The 16,057-nt window shown below is 44.9% G+C and overlaps 1 protein-coding gene and 1 long non-coding RNA gene across 6 annotated transcripts in view; one reads left to right on the top strand and one right to left on the bottom strand.

Annotated features, from left to right (window-relative positions):
- Positions 1-16,057, bottom strand: part of BCAS1 (breast carcinoma amplified sequence 1) — a 74,360-nt gene that overhangs the window by 14,916 nt on the left and 43,387 nt on the right. For 3 of the 5 annotated variants that reach the window (XM_015570400.1, XM_015570401.1, XM_015570399.1), the window contains 3 exons: positions 14,716-14,892; positions 8,975-9,016; positions 4,163-4,336 (listed from right to left, as the gene is read on the bottom strand). In XM_015570400.1, coding sequence (XP_015425886.1) covers positions 4,163-4,336; positions 8,975-9,016; positions 14,716-14,892 — 393 coding nt within the window. The remainder of the gene's footprint in view (positions 1-4,162; positions 4,337-8,974; positions 9,017-14,715; positions 14,893-16,057) is intronic. The other 2 variants (XM_015570403.1, XM_015570402.1) reach the window with 1 other exon arrangement.
- Positions 1,233-3,074, top strand: LOC107184638. Its single transcript, XR_001515539.1, has 3 exons — positions 1,233-1,440; positions 2,426-2,491; positions 2,585-3,074. It is a non-coding gene; the product is annotated as an uncharacterized LOC107184638 (long non-coding RNA).

The raw sequence follows: 16,057 nt of genomic DNA, 5'->3' as shown, positions 1-16,057 counted from the left end.
ATAAAAATATATTAAAAAAACAACAGCAACACCCCCCCACCCCAACTTTGGCTAGAAAACTCTTGTGTTTTGTTTTGTTTTGTTTTATAGTTACCATTACAAACCACCGTCTTCCCCACCTGTTCCAGGTAATAAATTTCAACAGGTTTTCTTAGACTCATTAGATTGAATGTATTTTGCCCAATACTGAAGCTCACACTCTTTTTTACCTAAGCCTGAGAATGTTACTCTAACAAAGAGTTTCCTTCAAAACTAATGGTCTAAGGAGACTGGAGGAGGATTCAGTGAAACAATGTATGTGACACTAATTTGGAGGAGGAACGTACTGTACTTTTCAAGTACAGGGTGTTATTAATATTGACAAATGATAGATCTGTATGTCTCTATTTCTCTCTACCACCTTTATGGTTTCATCTGCCTACCTGGTTTGCAGCTACATGAATACAGTCCTCTACCCACTCACTTTATAAAAATATACTGCTTCAACTATCCAATTTCTTGACATACAGTTGACTTAATGCATAGAAGCATCATTTTTGATTGGGGCATGACAGATGTTTCAGCTGTTCCTTGCAATTACGCTGAAGACCTGTAGGAGCCCAGAGGGTCTTTGTGAAGTGCTATATCTACCTGTAAGGTAAGTACTTACATGACTCTATTTTTCCCCCCACCCTGAAACAAAATTATTTGGAAAAAAATGACATTCTTTCTATTTTTACTTTTATGAGGTCAATTTCTGGAAGGAAAAAGCTCTCTTTAGAAATGAACTGGGCAATACATTTATTAAAATAAAAACTCAAACAAGAGTTACTTAGTCATGGGATGGTGAATGCATTATCTGAAGGAAACTTGAGGGTGACAAAGACTAGAAGGTGGAAAATCAATGATCTGGTGACTGGAGACATAACTTACAAAAAAGGGATTCATTTGAAATTGAGTTTTCTCTTCTATTAAGTCAATTATTTTAAAAAAACTATATTATGTAACAATATCTAAAATCAGTGGAAACATTTCCTTATTTTATTCAAAAAACAAAACAACAACACAAAGAATGCCATAGGGATGGAACAGGTACTGTCTCTATTTTCAAGCCCTTAGAGCAGTTTATTTTTTTCCTTCCTGCATAAATACAAATACTTTAGATTAGTTTGGAAGCCACTATATATAATCTAAAAATATTTCCTCAAAATAATTGCCGAAGCTGACTTCCAGAAGGCTACACTAAGGGCATATTAACACAGATGCATAAAAGCAGGGGGCAGGGGTGTTCATGCCAGTTAGCGAAGTAGGTGAGACCTTGTGTGTAAGACACATGGTTTGTGCTCACTCAGTGCGTCAGAGAGAGAAAAATAAGCGCCTGTTTTTTTCCTTAGCTTTCGTCTCCATGAGGACAAGAACCGTGTCTGATGCTCACGGCTGTATCCCTTGTGCCTGAGTAAAGTGGGTGCTCAATAATTATTTGTTCAATAAGTGAATGAATGAAATGCAACGAGCTGGAAACAAACCAATTGTCCGCCAACAGAGCAAGGGCAAATCAGAGTCTAATAAATCCAGACAATGAGACTCAATGAAGTTGTTATAAAGGATGACGTGGCTCTGTATCAGGGGCTTCAAACTCAAATGCTCACAGGGGTAGGGCCAGTGACATAAATGAGTGAGCTGGGCTGGATGTGACAATAGGAAGTAGTGGGGATTGTGGTAAACTAGCAAACCCAAGTCTTTCGTGGATTTGAATTAATCACAATCTATAATAATAAAAGTGTAATATGCTAATTAGACCGGACAAACGAATGACCTTCCGGACGAAGCCGAGTCTGCGAGGGCCAAGCCCCTTGCATGAATTTTGTGCATCGGGCCTCTAGTAGTAATATAATGTTATAATGAAATCAGAACAGAATGTAAGACAAGGGTCATTAGGATATCTGGAATTTTAGGAGAAATCCCAACAGTCATGGAAGCTTTGGAGCTTACACAATCAAAGGAACAATGTGTAAGCTCCCAGGCACCACCCTTTTCTTGGGCAACAGATATTAAAAACAATGGACATTGTGAGCCCTGACACTATGAATCCCCTGAAGTCTGCTTCGGAAAATAAAAGGCTTCTACCTCTATCCCCATCTTATGGAAAATCAATTCCAAAGGACTTTTGTTTCCAATTTTGTACCCCTAACAGTTCAGATTACTCAGTTTCTACTGCTAGAAAATATCACCAAGCAATGGATAGCTCTGGAGGATGAATTTAAGTAACATGGGACTCAATGGAATGTAAGGATTTGTTTTGAATGGATGGTTTACACGTCTTTTATGCTTTATTTGGAGTCTCTTATGTTTTCCTCTCTTTTAAGTGAAGAAGTTGAGCATGTTGGTTATTTGGAAGAGAAAGTCATTCTGTTTGACATACATGTTATCTCTCAACTCCATTCAGACATGGGCCAGCTGAATCACACTCAAGGCTCTGACGAGCTATTTGGGGACCCCATTTGTGATGCAGGTGGGTTTCCAGAAACAGGCCAAATGTTCTTTTCTTTCCTGACATTGTGTACAAATTGGTTTAAACATCTCCAATCTTGATCCCCATTTTCAGTGCCAAATTGCAGAGCAAATGGCCAGGAATATGGATGGGGTTCTGGCCACATAGGCTGCCCACGCCTTCCCCTACGCAGCTTCTCCATGAGAAACCAGCAACGAAAGAGAACAGTTCCTGCCAACAGTTTCTAAGAGTTATTTCGCACATGCCTCAACTCCCACTGGCAAGGGTGTTGTGTTGTTTTGTTTTGCGGACTAGAAAGAATTCCTTAACAGGTTGGGCCTGTGAAATTAGAGTTGCTTCCTTAAAGGATTAAATTCCCAAATACTCATGAACATGAAGGCACACGATAATGAAATTCTTGTTTTTCATTAAAAGAGAATTAAACCAATGACCTTTTACATAAATTTTTGCCTTTTGTCTTCCGACTGATTTTGGTGTTAGTTCATTATATTATTTAAGTTCTTGGATCTTTAGGTATTTAATGTGGATGATGCTTTATAGACACCAAAGGCTGTATGCCTGAATTCTTTCCATTCTATATAACTAAGAGAATGGCGAATTTACCAACTAAGTTATACATATTCATTCTTAGAAAATTATGTTCTCATTTCCTTATTTGAATATCTATAAGTCAGCTTTATCCAAGTTTGTGTCATCTTCAGAATTTTCCAACATCAATATGTAACTTTGACTATTCATTACTTAATCCTTTAAAAATGCCTATGTTCTTTATGTCATAAATGTGTTTTCAAAGGAAACCGCATATAATTCCTGTCATAAGGAAAGCAGTGTCTTTTGCCATAAACAGGTAGAACCTTCACAAATAAATAATAATAAACAATAATATTAACTTCGCCAGGTACATATTGAGAAGAAAACACATTTGGTCCTTACCTTCATTCTATGCTAACTATACTCTGGTCGAATTAATAAGTCTTGTTTTAAAAATTTCCACAGGAAACACTGGCCGCTGTGGCTCAGTTGGTTGAGCATCATCCTGTGTACCAAGAGGGCACCAGTTTGATTCCCTGTTGGGGCACAACCCCTGGTGGGGGGTGTGCAGGAGGTAACCGATGGATGTTCTTGCATTGATGTTTCTCTCTCCCTCTCCCTTCCTCTCTCTGAAACCAATAAAAAACATTTTTTAAAAAGGGGTTAGTAGAGGTTAACGAAAGGTTATGAAATACTAGTGGCCTGGTGCATGAAATTCGTGCACACTAAAAGGGGATTAATTAGAGGAAATATTTTAATATTGCTGGGCGTGGCCTGAGGTCCCCTGTCAAGCCCCACGTTGGGGGTGTGGGGGGTAGGTGGGTGCAGTCTCAGGTCCCTGCTGATTGCTTGTTAAGGGTTAAGGCTCATTACAGAAACCCCGCCTCTGCTGTGGGCACTGCCATCTTTGTGACAGAGTGACGGTCGATTTGCATATTCCCTTTTTATTATATAGGATTAGCAATAAACAGACTTTCTCTGTGATTGAATCTGAAGCATAAAAGGGAATTTTCTCACCGCACACTTCACATGCCCTCCACTCCGCCTGTAATTCTATCTCATGCTTGTGCACATGCGATTTTAGCCTTGGAAGCTACGCGAGGGGTTCAGGTTTGCCTGCACTGGAAGCGAGCGGCTTACCATTTGTCTGAGGAACGCCATCAGAGAATTTGTCGGTGGCTTGCGTTCTTCTCTTTTGAGTTTTCCTTCTGGGGGTGCAGGTGTGGCCTCCGCCTCTTCGTTGAGATCCACGGTTTGTAAGGCGGAGTCTACTTCCTGGGACCTTCTAACCTCTACCGGTGATTCACACACCACCTGGATTGTTTTGCCAGGTAATAAGACAGTAAAAAAACATTGCCCCCAACCATGTTTTATAAAGCGGGGTCCTGGTAGCCCTGCATCCACCCAGTGGCTACAGGTTTGAGTCTATGACTGTTTCTACGCAGGCACATCTTCAAGAGGGAGCACTCATGTCTTACAAGGTGCGCTCACAGCCGCTTTCTACACAGCTGCCAACAGCCGGCCTGGGGGCAAAACCCGCCCCAGGAAGGTACAGGCTTAGACAGGAAGTGCCATTTGGGGGACGGGTCCTCAAAGCTGCTCCAAATGCCTCTCCTTCTAGGATGCCCTCCTCTGATGTGACGTAGGTGACCTGTACCTGCCTGTGTAAACATCGGGGGAATCAGTCCCCTAAGAGTTCAGCTTCAGAGACCATGACCTCGACAACTTCCAGTCCACATCCTTGCTCCCTGCACCTGGGGGTAACTGTCCTCTGTGCAAAAAGGATCCTGCGAAAGCCCCTCCATCAATAGACTCCACATCCTCGCTAACTCATTTCTTTCTCCACCCCAGACCGTCATTGTTGCTTAGCTCAAGTTCAGACTTCCACAAGAGAAATGAACTTGGCAAAGTTGCTTACAGCCCCCAGCATGGTGCCTGGTGAGCTCAGTGTCCCTGATCGTCTGTGGGGACGGCTGGCCAGCCCTGGTGCACAGCTGGGAGGTCTGGGTCACCTGCCTCTGATCCCACACGTGTCCTTGTGCATGGCCTGCCTTTGTGCCGGGCCCTGGTCACATCTGGGGCAGTTTCTGCATTGGCTTTCATCGCTGCAACAGGTTCCAAAGTTAACTGAGAGGGTTTATAACTTTTGTTTGCTAATTTGTTTCCTCAGGCAGGATTGGCAAACCATTACCGGATCCATCTGAGTTCGTTGAGGTATGGCCTCCAAACTAAGAATGGGTTCACATTTTTAAAGGTTGTAAATATTTTTTTAACTGATATTTAACTGCCCTCAGAGACTGTGTGTGGCCTGTGAAGTCTAAAATCTTGACTCTCTGGCCCTTGACATACGGTTGCTGGCCCTGCCTTGGAGGGAAGCAGCGTTTGGTTTCCTGGTACCAGACCCCAGCTTCCTCGTCTTGTCCTCACTGCAGGGAGGAGGGGGAGGAACTTACATCCAAAGCAGAGCATGCTTGTGGGGAAACCCCTCTCCTGTCCTTCAGGATTTGCAAATGACCCAAATGATGACCTTGGGCACCTATCTCAACATTGTCAATGGGAACAGGAAGTTGTCTGTCCACCAACACATCAGCACACAGGAACACCCCGAAATGAGGCAGTTAAATCTCAGCTGTTTCCCCCACCTTTTCTTTCTTAAAATATTGGCATGGCTTCCAGCATCTTCACTTTGTAAACAAAGATCTCGGTTGGAAAGTTATAAACTCAAAAGTCCCAGGAGCCAAGACGCTGGCTTTCAGCAGGTGGTCTCAGCCTGGACTGACCAGATAGAAGACAAGGAGGAGTGGTGGGAACTGCCATGAACAAAAGACAGGTTGCTTCGTCTACAGGGATTCGAAGAACAGAGCACTGGGCCAGCCAAAGAAAACACGTTTGTGAGGAGGCTTCTGCGGGGCCTGGGACCCGGTTCTGGCTTTAGGAAACCAGCTCAGACTGGAGCCGAAGGAGAGACTGGCCTGGCAGTCAGGGGTGGGCATGGACTCCCACGTCTAGGCCCAATTTAATTCAATTGCATTTCTGAACAGTACGCTTCAGCCACAGGAGCCCTGGGTCAGCCTGCAGTGCAGCCAGGGGACACGGTGATTATGAGCACAGCCTCCAGCACCAGCCTGCCTGGGCCTAAGTCCGACTCTGCCCCTCCTAGCGGCTCTCACATGCCAAGTCCCCACTCAGCATCGCTGGGCCTGCATTTGCTCACCTTTCCATGGGAACAGCATACACATCAGAAAGCTGTTTTCAGAATCAAACTGGGCAAAGCAGGTAAAGTGCCTAGAACAGCGCCTGGTGCGTGATACGCTCAGTTCACACTCCTGCTGCTGCATGTGCTGTTGAGAGAGCTGTTTGCCCCTGGGCACAGGTTCCCTGGAATCACCCCGCATGCACATGTGCCCGGTTAGAGATGATGCTAATAACTACCTTTTTACTGTGCCTGTCGCTGTGCAAGGCAGTTTAATACTGGCCTCAGTAAGTAGTTCAGAGACAGCTCAGCGCAGGCAGCGTTATCTCTACCGACAGGGGAAGCATCGGAATGACTGAATGGCTTGGCCAACGTCACACTGCAGGTCAGTAGCCATTTCGGTGAGAATGAAGTTGTCTACCAGTAACTGAATAGCTAATAGTGCCCTAACCAATAAAGCTATGGAACAAAATGTTTGAAAGTCGGAAGTTCTGGGATTGGTTTAGTGGCTCCACAATTTCTCTGAGAACCTGAGCTCTTTCTACCCTTGTGCTCTGACATCCTTGGCATGCTGGCTTTTATTTGCTACCTCATGGATATAAAGTAGCTGCCACATGTCCAGGCATCACAGCCTCCACCCAGGGTCCTAAGAAGGAAGGAAGATCACAGCAAAAGATTTTGCTCCAAATGAACTTCTGTACTTTAATTCCCTACCTCAGGAGCCATTTCATTGGCCAAAAGTCGGTAATATGTTTACTCCTACACTGATTACTGGGGAAGAATATGGAATTATTGGTTTAGACTAATCATGATCAAATACTTTGGGGATGTAGTAGTTACCAACCTTGCCTAAGATCAAGGGAAGACAAGTGGAGAAAGAGAAATGGCCTTAGGTAAGTAATGAACAGTCTGATTCACTGGCTCTGGTTTGGAATTATTCTGGCTTTGAGGCAGGGCTGGAGGGAAAATTACTCACATAATAAAGCGGTCAGGTTGTATGGTGATACCTCTATAAATCAACTTGATCTGCTTGCCAATGGTTCTCTTGCTGGGCCTTTCTTAAGGTTGCCAGGTGTCAACTCATAAATACTGGACCAGAGTCTATTCTAAAAAAAAAAAGACTCCCCAAAAAGTTGACTTTCAGCAGCCAAGGAAAGTCCAGTGGAAACCCAGAAGGATTTAAGCTAAATTAGGAGCTTATTTGCATATAAACATGAGAATTTCACTTTTGTTTGGATAGTTTTCTGATTTCCTTCCAGGCCACGGCTTTGGAAAAAGTTGTTCCTTATTTAGAATGCATGATTGCATCTGAACATTTTAATGAACACAATTAAAGTCAGATTTATACTATAATTTAGGATTGAATCCCCCTTTCTTGATGCCAGGAGGGGATATTAGATGTTGCCTGAAGATACATATTTTGGCAAAATACAGTTTCACTTTCTGCCTCAAATATTACACCATACTTACTCTTAAAATTTGGCTTATACAGTTTTTACTAGAGCTGTGAGTTTTGTAAACTGATTTATAGCCAATTTTTGTAATGCTTCTTTATTTTCTTGAGAAAATATTTTGCTTTTTTTCATTTATCTCTCAGCTTTTGCGTTTATCTTTGGTATCAGTAATTTAACTTATGTTTATATTCCTGTTTTAAATTCCTCACTAGAAAGTGAAATATTTCCTGTTTTCCCACTAGACAGTAACTGCATCGCGGCCTATGAGCTGAGAGACCGGGTGCTTCAGACAGGCCACCACTCACGAATGCCTAAAGGAAGTTTCTCTGCAAAAAAACTCAGGGACACGAAGTTTTTGCAGAGAAAAAAACACACACAAGAATGATAACATAGCCATTCTAATTTCTATTCCACATCGCCAACAATATTTCTGGAATGTGCTTGGATTTTCAGTATTTGTTCAGTTCTAGCAACTAAATGGAAATGAAAACGCAACCCTATCCATGGCAAGTACATAAGAGACACCCAGAAGAGAGGAGTATATTTTGCTCCGGCAAAACGATGGTGCTTGGTTTCTAAGTTGAGGAGCAGTGAACTCACCATCCCCACTCATTAAAGTTTCCAGGGCCTGCCACTTTCAGAGCACGAGGCCAACTCATCCATTCCCGGGAAGATGTTTTGGAAAGATAACATTTTCGTGGCGTCTGGTGTGGAGCCAGTTCCTTCAGACATGAGTGCACAGTCTTGAAGACTTTGGCCATTGCTCTGAAGATCAAGGCCAAGACAGTAGGGCTCCACCTAAGTCTCTCAGGTACAGACTCACGGAGTTGGCTCTCCCACCCAAGACCAACAGTCTCAGCACCTTTTGCAGCAAGAGGCTCTCATGCCTGAGGCAAGTGCCTGTCCTGAGTACCACCCACCGTTAGTAGAGAATCTGGGTTGTCATGCAAATGAACGTGAAAGAAAAGGAGCAACCAGAGCGGAATGGAGCAGAGGGCGTGGCATCCTTGTCCCGGAAGGAAGTATAAAGATGCTCTTACAGTTAGTAGACTCTTTCAGCCCCTAAAGGATAACAAATGATAAAAGTGTGTGCTCTGATTTTGCACTTAGTTGGCACTGATTCAATGGGCATTACAAATGTTCACCCCAAGTTATTCCCCAGAGCCCCTGATCCCGTGCAAGGGTGAAAGAGTCCACGCAGAGGAGCAACCCTGGGAGCATGCAGGAACACAACTCGGGAGCTGAGGGGCCCCTGTCCAACATGCAGATGAGAATGGAATGAGTCTCGCGTCATGCGTCACTTACATTCTCCTCTGCACCTGTGGGGACGGGCTCCTCTTTAACCGACTGAAGGGAAGATAAAAACAAAAGCAAGAGTCAGAACGTTACAGACACCGGGGCGGACAGCCTCCGGGTGCAACTCCAGGATGTTGCTTATGTGCCTTGTTCCAGAAAGAACTCGAAGGAGCTGACACAAATGTACACAGAAGAGCAAGATCATATACGTTATGTATTTTTAAATGCAACAAAGGGAAAATGAACAGCCAGATGCAGCCTGGACAGGGGTCACTATAGAGAGCACAAGCCGCGGTCTTGGCTGTAACATGTTTATGGTGACATGTCCTGGTAGCTGTTGGAAAGGGGGAAATATGTTTGGTCGCACAATACATGGGCACTGTTAGGTAAAAACAAATGATGATCAGGAAAATTCTGCAGCAGGACCAGAGAGAGTCATCCATGGTCCTCAGAGAGCAGCAGGCGCCGTGTAACAAACAGGCCCTCAGCCTTGTCCTGACCATCGCACAGTGGCCAGAGTCAGAAGCTGCTCACGTCAGCCCTCAATAGGGGCCACATTCCTATGTCCAAGCCTAATTCTGGTAAAACACGTCAATGGACAACCAGAGGGCTGGGGCCCAACACATCCAAGTTCAGACACGGTTACTCCCTGTGCTGCCCCAAACAGGAGCAGAGTTATCCCTATTCTATCCAAAGTCGATGACACATTCGTTATGTCGGTTTGCCAAGCTCCAGCTGCAAAGCTCACCTTTGCGTCTTTCCTGCAGCTGTTCCTAAACTTTCTGGGTGGTGGTGTTTACAGACCACTTCAGTCCAGGTTCACTGGACAGATCGGGCTGTCTTCCCAGAAAGTGAGCATGAAGAACATATTCTGCACATGGCTTCCGGGTGTTCATTCACACTCACATCTCTGCTCTTGGATTCAGGTTAAGAACTACTCCCCATATCTACTTAGTTCCCAGTCCTGCCTTTATTTTTACCTTTAAAACATCCAGTGTAAGGGAAGATGGGAACTGACATTTACAAATCCATCTTTTGCCCTTGGCACTTTGTTTATGTTCTCTCACTTACTGTGGCCCCAATTAAAAAGTGGGGGAGGTGGTTCTTAGGACCAAGTTTTCCTCCTGCCACGATGACTTCCAGGATCAGAAACATTTTTTTTTTTTTTAATGGTGGGTGTCTGTTTGAGTGTCTTTGCCCATTACCAGAGTTCCTTCTCTCTAGACTTCGGTGTGGATCATTTATTGTATTTATCTGCTTCTTATAATAACATTTACCTGGGCACAAACATGCCCCTAAAAAGGACTGTGGGTTTTCTGGAAGCTTCTGATTGTCAAGAAACCATAGGCCATTCAGAAGAGTAGCTTTCTTGGAATTACACCCTTTCTCCTTGAGAACAGTTGCATGCTACTTAATATTCTGAACAGGTGAGGAATTAAACAATATTTTGAAAGCCAGACCACCTCCAACCTGACCTGCCAAAGTTCCAAGAGGCAATATACTGCCCGCTTGAGGCGGAGACAGTCCTCCCACCATTTCCAAAGAGCAGCTTTCAGTTCTTCAAGCCTCTTTGCCGGCCCAGCTGGCTGGGGTGAGCTTAGCTTGTGTCTGGTTTCCATGCCTGGAGAGTCCTGGCCGTCGTTGCTCACGATGTTCGAGATGGGACTGGGAACCTGGTGGAGGCGATGGTAAGAAGCAGGAGCTGCTTTGGGACACGATGCTTCTGTGATCGTTGTCATGATTTCAGATTTCCAGGTCTTTCTGATGTTTCACAAATGCTCATTAAGTTCTAGTTAAAGTCCTGTTGAAAGGGAGGTGGGCACGTGTGACACAGAGAGAGGTGCCTGCCAATAGCAAGGGGAGACTTTCTTCTCAGTGTCACCGAGGAGTGAGGTTGGGAAAAGGAGGTGATTGGTTACCTTCTAAGGCAGCGTCCAAGAGCTGCGCAAACCCCTTTCACACATTTCTGTACATTTGCACACTGGCCGTGCGTGTCGCCGTTAGGTCAGCAGGGGCTGACATATCCAGTTGGGATAATTGGCTAAATGAGCGGCCGAGCTCCTGCCCCTTCCATGTTGGTCACATGTCAGAGACACCTGCTCAGAGCCCATGTCTGGAGCAGCTTGCACGGCGGGTCTGTGGCTGGAAACACCAGAATTTTCTAGTGCTTGTCAGCGTTTTACAGAATTTTTACAAGAACGATTTTATAACTAAAACATTTTAATTAATTAATTACTTTATTTTTTATCTTTATTGTTTAAAGTATTACATACATCCCCCTTTTCCCCAACTGACCCCTTCTAACTGTCCCGCCCTCTCACCCCAGGCCTTCACCACCCTACTGTCTGTGTCCATGGGTTATGCATATATGCATATGAGTTCCTTGGTTAATCTCTCTGCACCCACCCACTACCCTCACCTTCCTTCTGAGATTTGACAGTCTGTTCTATGCTTCTATGTCTCTGAATCTATTTTGTTCATTAGTTTATTTTGTGCATTAGATTCCACATATGAATGAGACCATGTGATACTTGTCTTTCTCTGACTGGCTTATTTCTCTTAGAGTACTATCAGCAGTAAAAGAGAAGGATCTCTCCAAAACCGGTTTGGCTCAGTGGATAGAGCATCGGCCTGCGGACTGAAAGGTCCCAGGTTCGATTCCGGTCAAGGGCATGTACCTGGGTTGCGGGCACATCCCCAGTGGGAGATGTGCAAGAGGCAGCTGATCGATGTTTCTCTCTCATCGATGTTTCTGACTCTCTATCTCTCTCCCTTCCTCTCTGTAAAAAATCAATAAAATATATTTAAAAAAAAAAAAAGAGAAGGATCTCTTACCCTTTGAGATGGCATGGAGGGACCATGCTACTGGAGAGTATTATGCTAAACTTATTTTAATTTAAAGAAAACAAAGGTCTCAATTTTATTTCCAATTAGAAGAGAAGTTCCCATGAGATTGTAAACTGCAAGAGGTCAGCAATCTCCCCATTGTTGTCTTTTCTTATTGATGGATTGATTGGTTGAATTCATTGGGGTGACACTGGTTAATAAAATTAGGTTTCGGGGTGCAATTCTACAACACGTCATCAGTATACTGTGCTGTGTGTTCACTACCAACTCCCATCACCACTTACCCTCCCTTTACCCTCTTCTGCCTCCCCCACCCCCCTTTCCCTCTGGCAATCCCATAAGGTTGTCTGACTTTGAGGCTTTTGGTTTGGTTTTTCTTAATCCCGTCACCTTTTCCACCCAGCCCCTCCCCCTCCCCTCTGACAGCTGCATGTCTGTTCTCTGAAGCTATGAGTCTGTTTCTATTTTGTTTTTTTAGAGAAAGACAAGACCCATATGATTTCACTTATAAGTAGAATCTAACGAACAAAATAAAGGCACTGCTGTCTTTTCAATGCTGATTACTTGACACAAAGTATTTAGCACAAAAAAAGTCAGCACTGATGAAAGAAACCGACTAAAAATACTGTCACGGGAGTGAATCGTTCCATTTTACCTCCAGAGGGCATGGTTCTTTCTGACCCGGCGAAAGAAGGAAAAACAAGATTTACAGGGGATTCAGCTTTTAGTAATTTTTATAATCGACTAATGAAGTAAAACCAGATAATGTTGGAAAAAAAGAGTGGAATGGAAATAAATGAAATTCTGGTATTAGGGAGATAAATGTCCCAAACCCGCCTTTTATCTCCAGGGAAAAGCTTGAATTTCAAAGCACACCTCCGATAGAGCCCTAAGGGAAGAGAGGATGAAGCTGAAGCGCGGAGGCTTGTTGGCTTAGAGGCGCCCCCAAACCGGGGGCGGCCCAGAAGGATGAGAAGTGGATGTGGGCAGTGCCCAACCCTCCCGAACGGAGGCCAGGAAATCAATGACTTGGGGACAGCGCCCACCGGCCACTTCTGCGCTGGGCACGGGTTAGGGTTTTGCCAGAATTATTTCACCGAACCCTGGCTTCCTTTCCATCACGTGGTGCTCTTCTTATTTGCATTTTACAGCTTAGGAAACTGAGGCTCATCCAAGCAGACGGGGACTCAAAGTCAGATATGTCTGACACCAGACTTTTAACCCTATGTAAGGGATTCTCCAACGTCGGATACTTGCCGGCCTCCTGAGAGGTTTTTGCCTTGTTGTATGCGCCATCGGGTGGCGCCTTCAGCATCCTTGATGCCCAGGCTGGCTCTGCCCGGCTGCTCCCAGCCCATGACTGAGCCCTGGGGGTGCTGGGCTATTTCTGCCCAAAGTGTGGCCCCAGAACGCCCAGTGTCTGTGCTGGAATCCCCTCTGGCCCAGCCCACCCTCAGGCTGAGGGACCTTCTCCCACTCCATTCCCTCCCTCAGCCACAGGTCACGGTGTCCGGCTCTGATTGGTGGGCAGGCCCCGTGCCTCCTCCTGCCACTCCCATTCCCCTTCACACTCATTCTCCTCTTGCACCTCACTTCTGTCGCGGGGTCTGCGTCCTGGAGGACCCACTTTACCTTTACTTACTTACTGTCAGTACCGTGATCTATGCTGCACTTGCCTTGCAATTGGGCTGCTTTTGAAACCTCTCTCTTACTTGAACAAAATATATGTTAAACCAAGTTCAATGTGCCAGTTCTGTCTTTCCTAATACACTTTAAATTTATATAGATTTAAATAAAGGTAAACCTGTTTGACTATGGGCCACCAAAGTCATGTGCCCTGCCGCCCCTAAGTGGATGTCACTCACTAGAAACTGTCCCCTACATTATAGTGCTGATAAAAGATTTTTAAGAGTAAGTCATCGGTGGTTGGTGAGGGAAGAGGGTTTGAACTGAACACCACATGGCATCACCCTAAGTTTTCACTTGGTGTTGGAGTTTGTTCCTGGGCCGAACCTGGAAGGAAGAATTCCTCACGGCAGGAAAACACACAGGAGGCCATTCAGAAATCCAGCTAGGAACCCAGGATTCCAGACGAGAGAATAAACTAACTCCACAGCAGCACCTGTATCATCACCTGCCTGCCCTGTGTGCAAGTGGCATGGGTTTTGATGAATTTACTAAATTGGATTTTCCCAGCTCTACGGATCACACCCACCGCCAGCCTCGCCCACCACGTCTTGCTTATCGTTTGGCCACACTGAAAACACACAAGACTTGGGAACATGTGTGGCAGCTGTGATGACCAAGCAATAGCTCTCAGAATGACTCAGCCCCACCCAAACCACTCCCTCGCATGGCTCCTCCGTTCTAGAGAGGAACAAATCAGACCGTGGTTTACGTTTTCCCATCACAGAGTACGCTGTGTGCTTGCCCCGTGGGAAGCCGGTGGACACCTTGGCTTTTCCAAAGAACCGTGAAATCTGGTGCTTCTAGTGACTGCTTATATCTGGAGGGGCAAAAAGAGCCCAGGCGGGGCTCGTCTCTCCAGGGACAGAGCGCTCAGAGGAAGCTGGGGCAGGGAGGGGGTCAAGTAATAAGTGATTTTCAAAAGACAATGAAGTCATGAAATACCACAACCCGCAATCATGAACCGGAGTAATTCCAAGAATGAAGTATTCTCCTTGTTCCTTCCCCTTCCTTTCCCACGAAACACATGTTTATACTATGCGAGGCATGTCATTCTGAGTCAATGAGCAAGTCTTCCACTCAATGGCTACTTGAGTCATTTCGCAGAAGAGAGAGAAACACCACATGCTGCTGAGGTCATTGATTGGCCCAACGGAAAGAACTTCTTAAGTCATCCCGGCCCCACGCCCTCTCCACATCTTGAGACCAGCACTTACCTTTTTCCAGAACAGTTTGCCCAGAGGCAGAGGGGAGGGCCCCCCCTTCTGCTTGGCACCCTCCTTTGCCGTTTCCGTGGGTGTAGGATTCTTGGCTGCCCCTTGGGTCTCCTGGGGTACAAAGGTGGCTTTGTCTGACTTCAGGTCTGCTGACGTAGCAGGTGACTTTTCAGCCCCCTATAGAGTTTTAAGCAAAATTGAAAATGATCTCCAGATCTCAAAAGTGAAAGATCTCTCTTTTATAAACATGGGCTGGGGTTATGCATGTTAATTTTCTTCATACTTTTCCAAATATGCTACTATGAATGTGGGTTTGTGTTAAAATCTTGGAAAAAGTCAAGAGACTTTCCTTTTGGACAAAAATACCTACGGAACCGTTATTGATCATGTTTATGTAAGTAGCTCATTAGGAACCCAGCTGATTGTAAGAGGCACTTTGCTGTTAGAAGGTTAATGTGCACCCAGGCCGCATGTTGATTATGTTCCTATCAGTACAAACATTTTGAACATGCACCTCCAACACGCATGTCTGTTTATCTTATAGAGATGCATTGTTTTACTAACCCCAGTTCAAAATTACAGAAGGGTTAAAATAAATATAATTTAAAATGGAAGTTTTCCATTTTTCTCCCACACTCCACTGTGAAGATCGCTGACCCAGGCTACAAGGACGTACGAGACAGCTAGATTGAGTGAAAGGCTCTTGAGTGGGGAGAGCCCCCACAAACCCCATTTCTTCACCTTTAGATGGAGCCTCTCTATCTAAATTAGAAGTAATTGAATAGATTGTAATTGACTCAAAACTTCAAGTGTTATTCATTTGACCCCTATTTTCTCTCTTTTTTCCTTCCTTCCTTCCTTCCTTCCTTCCTTCCCTCCTTCCTTCCTTCCTTCCTTCCTTCCTTCCTTCCTTGCAACATTAGGACCCTTTCAAATACCCACAGGCACTTCCTCCTTCCAAATCCTGACAACTCGTCTCAACTACTTTGCACCCCGATGCTGCCCTTACTCTCTCCTTTCTAAGGACCTTGTTTTAGACATTGAAAATCACAGGACACAACAATGCATGACTTCAAATCCAGGCATGCCTGAGAGGTGGGGTAGGAGGGACAAAGCAAAGTGGACGAAACCTCTGGGCTTCAGCAAAGACATAAATAAATACAGTGAGGTGGCTGCAGGACACTTCAGGCTTAACCATTCACGCAATCACAATACAGGGAGTTCTGCTTGGAGCCACGGGTCCAGGGCTAAGCCTTCAGGGGGACGGACAAACAAAACTTCGAAGGGACAAAGATTTCACAACTACCTCAGCTCAGACACAAAAGAACAAAAGCCTGGATGA

Source organism: Myotis davidii, unplaced genomic scaffold (genome assembly GCF_000327345.1).
Source record: "Myotis davidii unplaced genomic scaffold, ASM32734v1 scaffold27, whole genome shotgun sequence".
NCBI classification, from domain to species: Eukaryota; Metazoa; Chordata; class Mammalia; order Chiroptera; family Vespertilionidae; genus Myotis; species Myotis davidii.
This window is presented reverse-complemented; position numbering and strand designations above follow the sequence as displayed.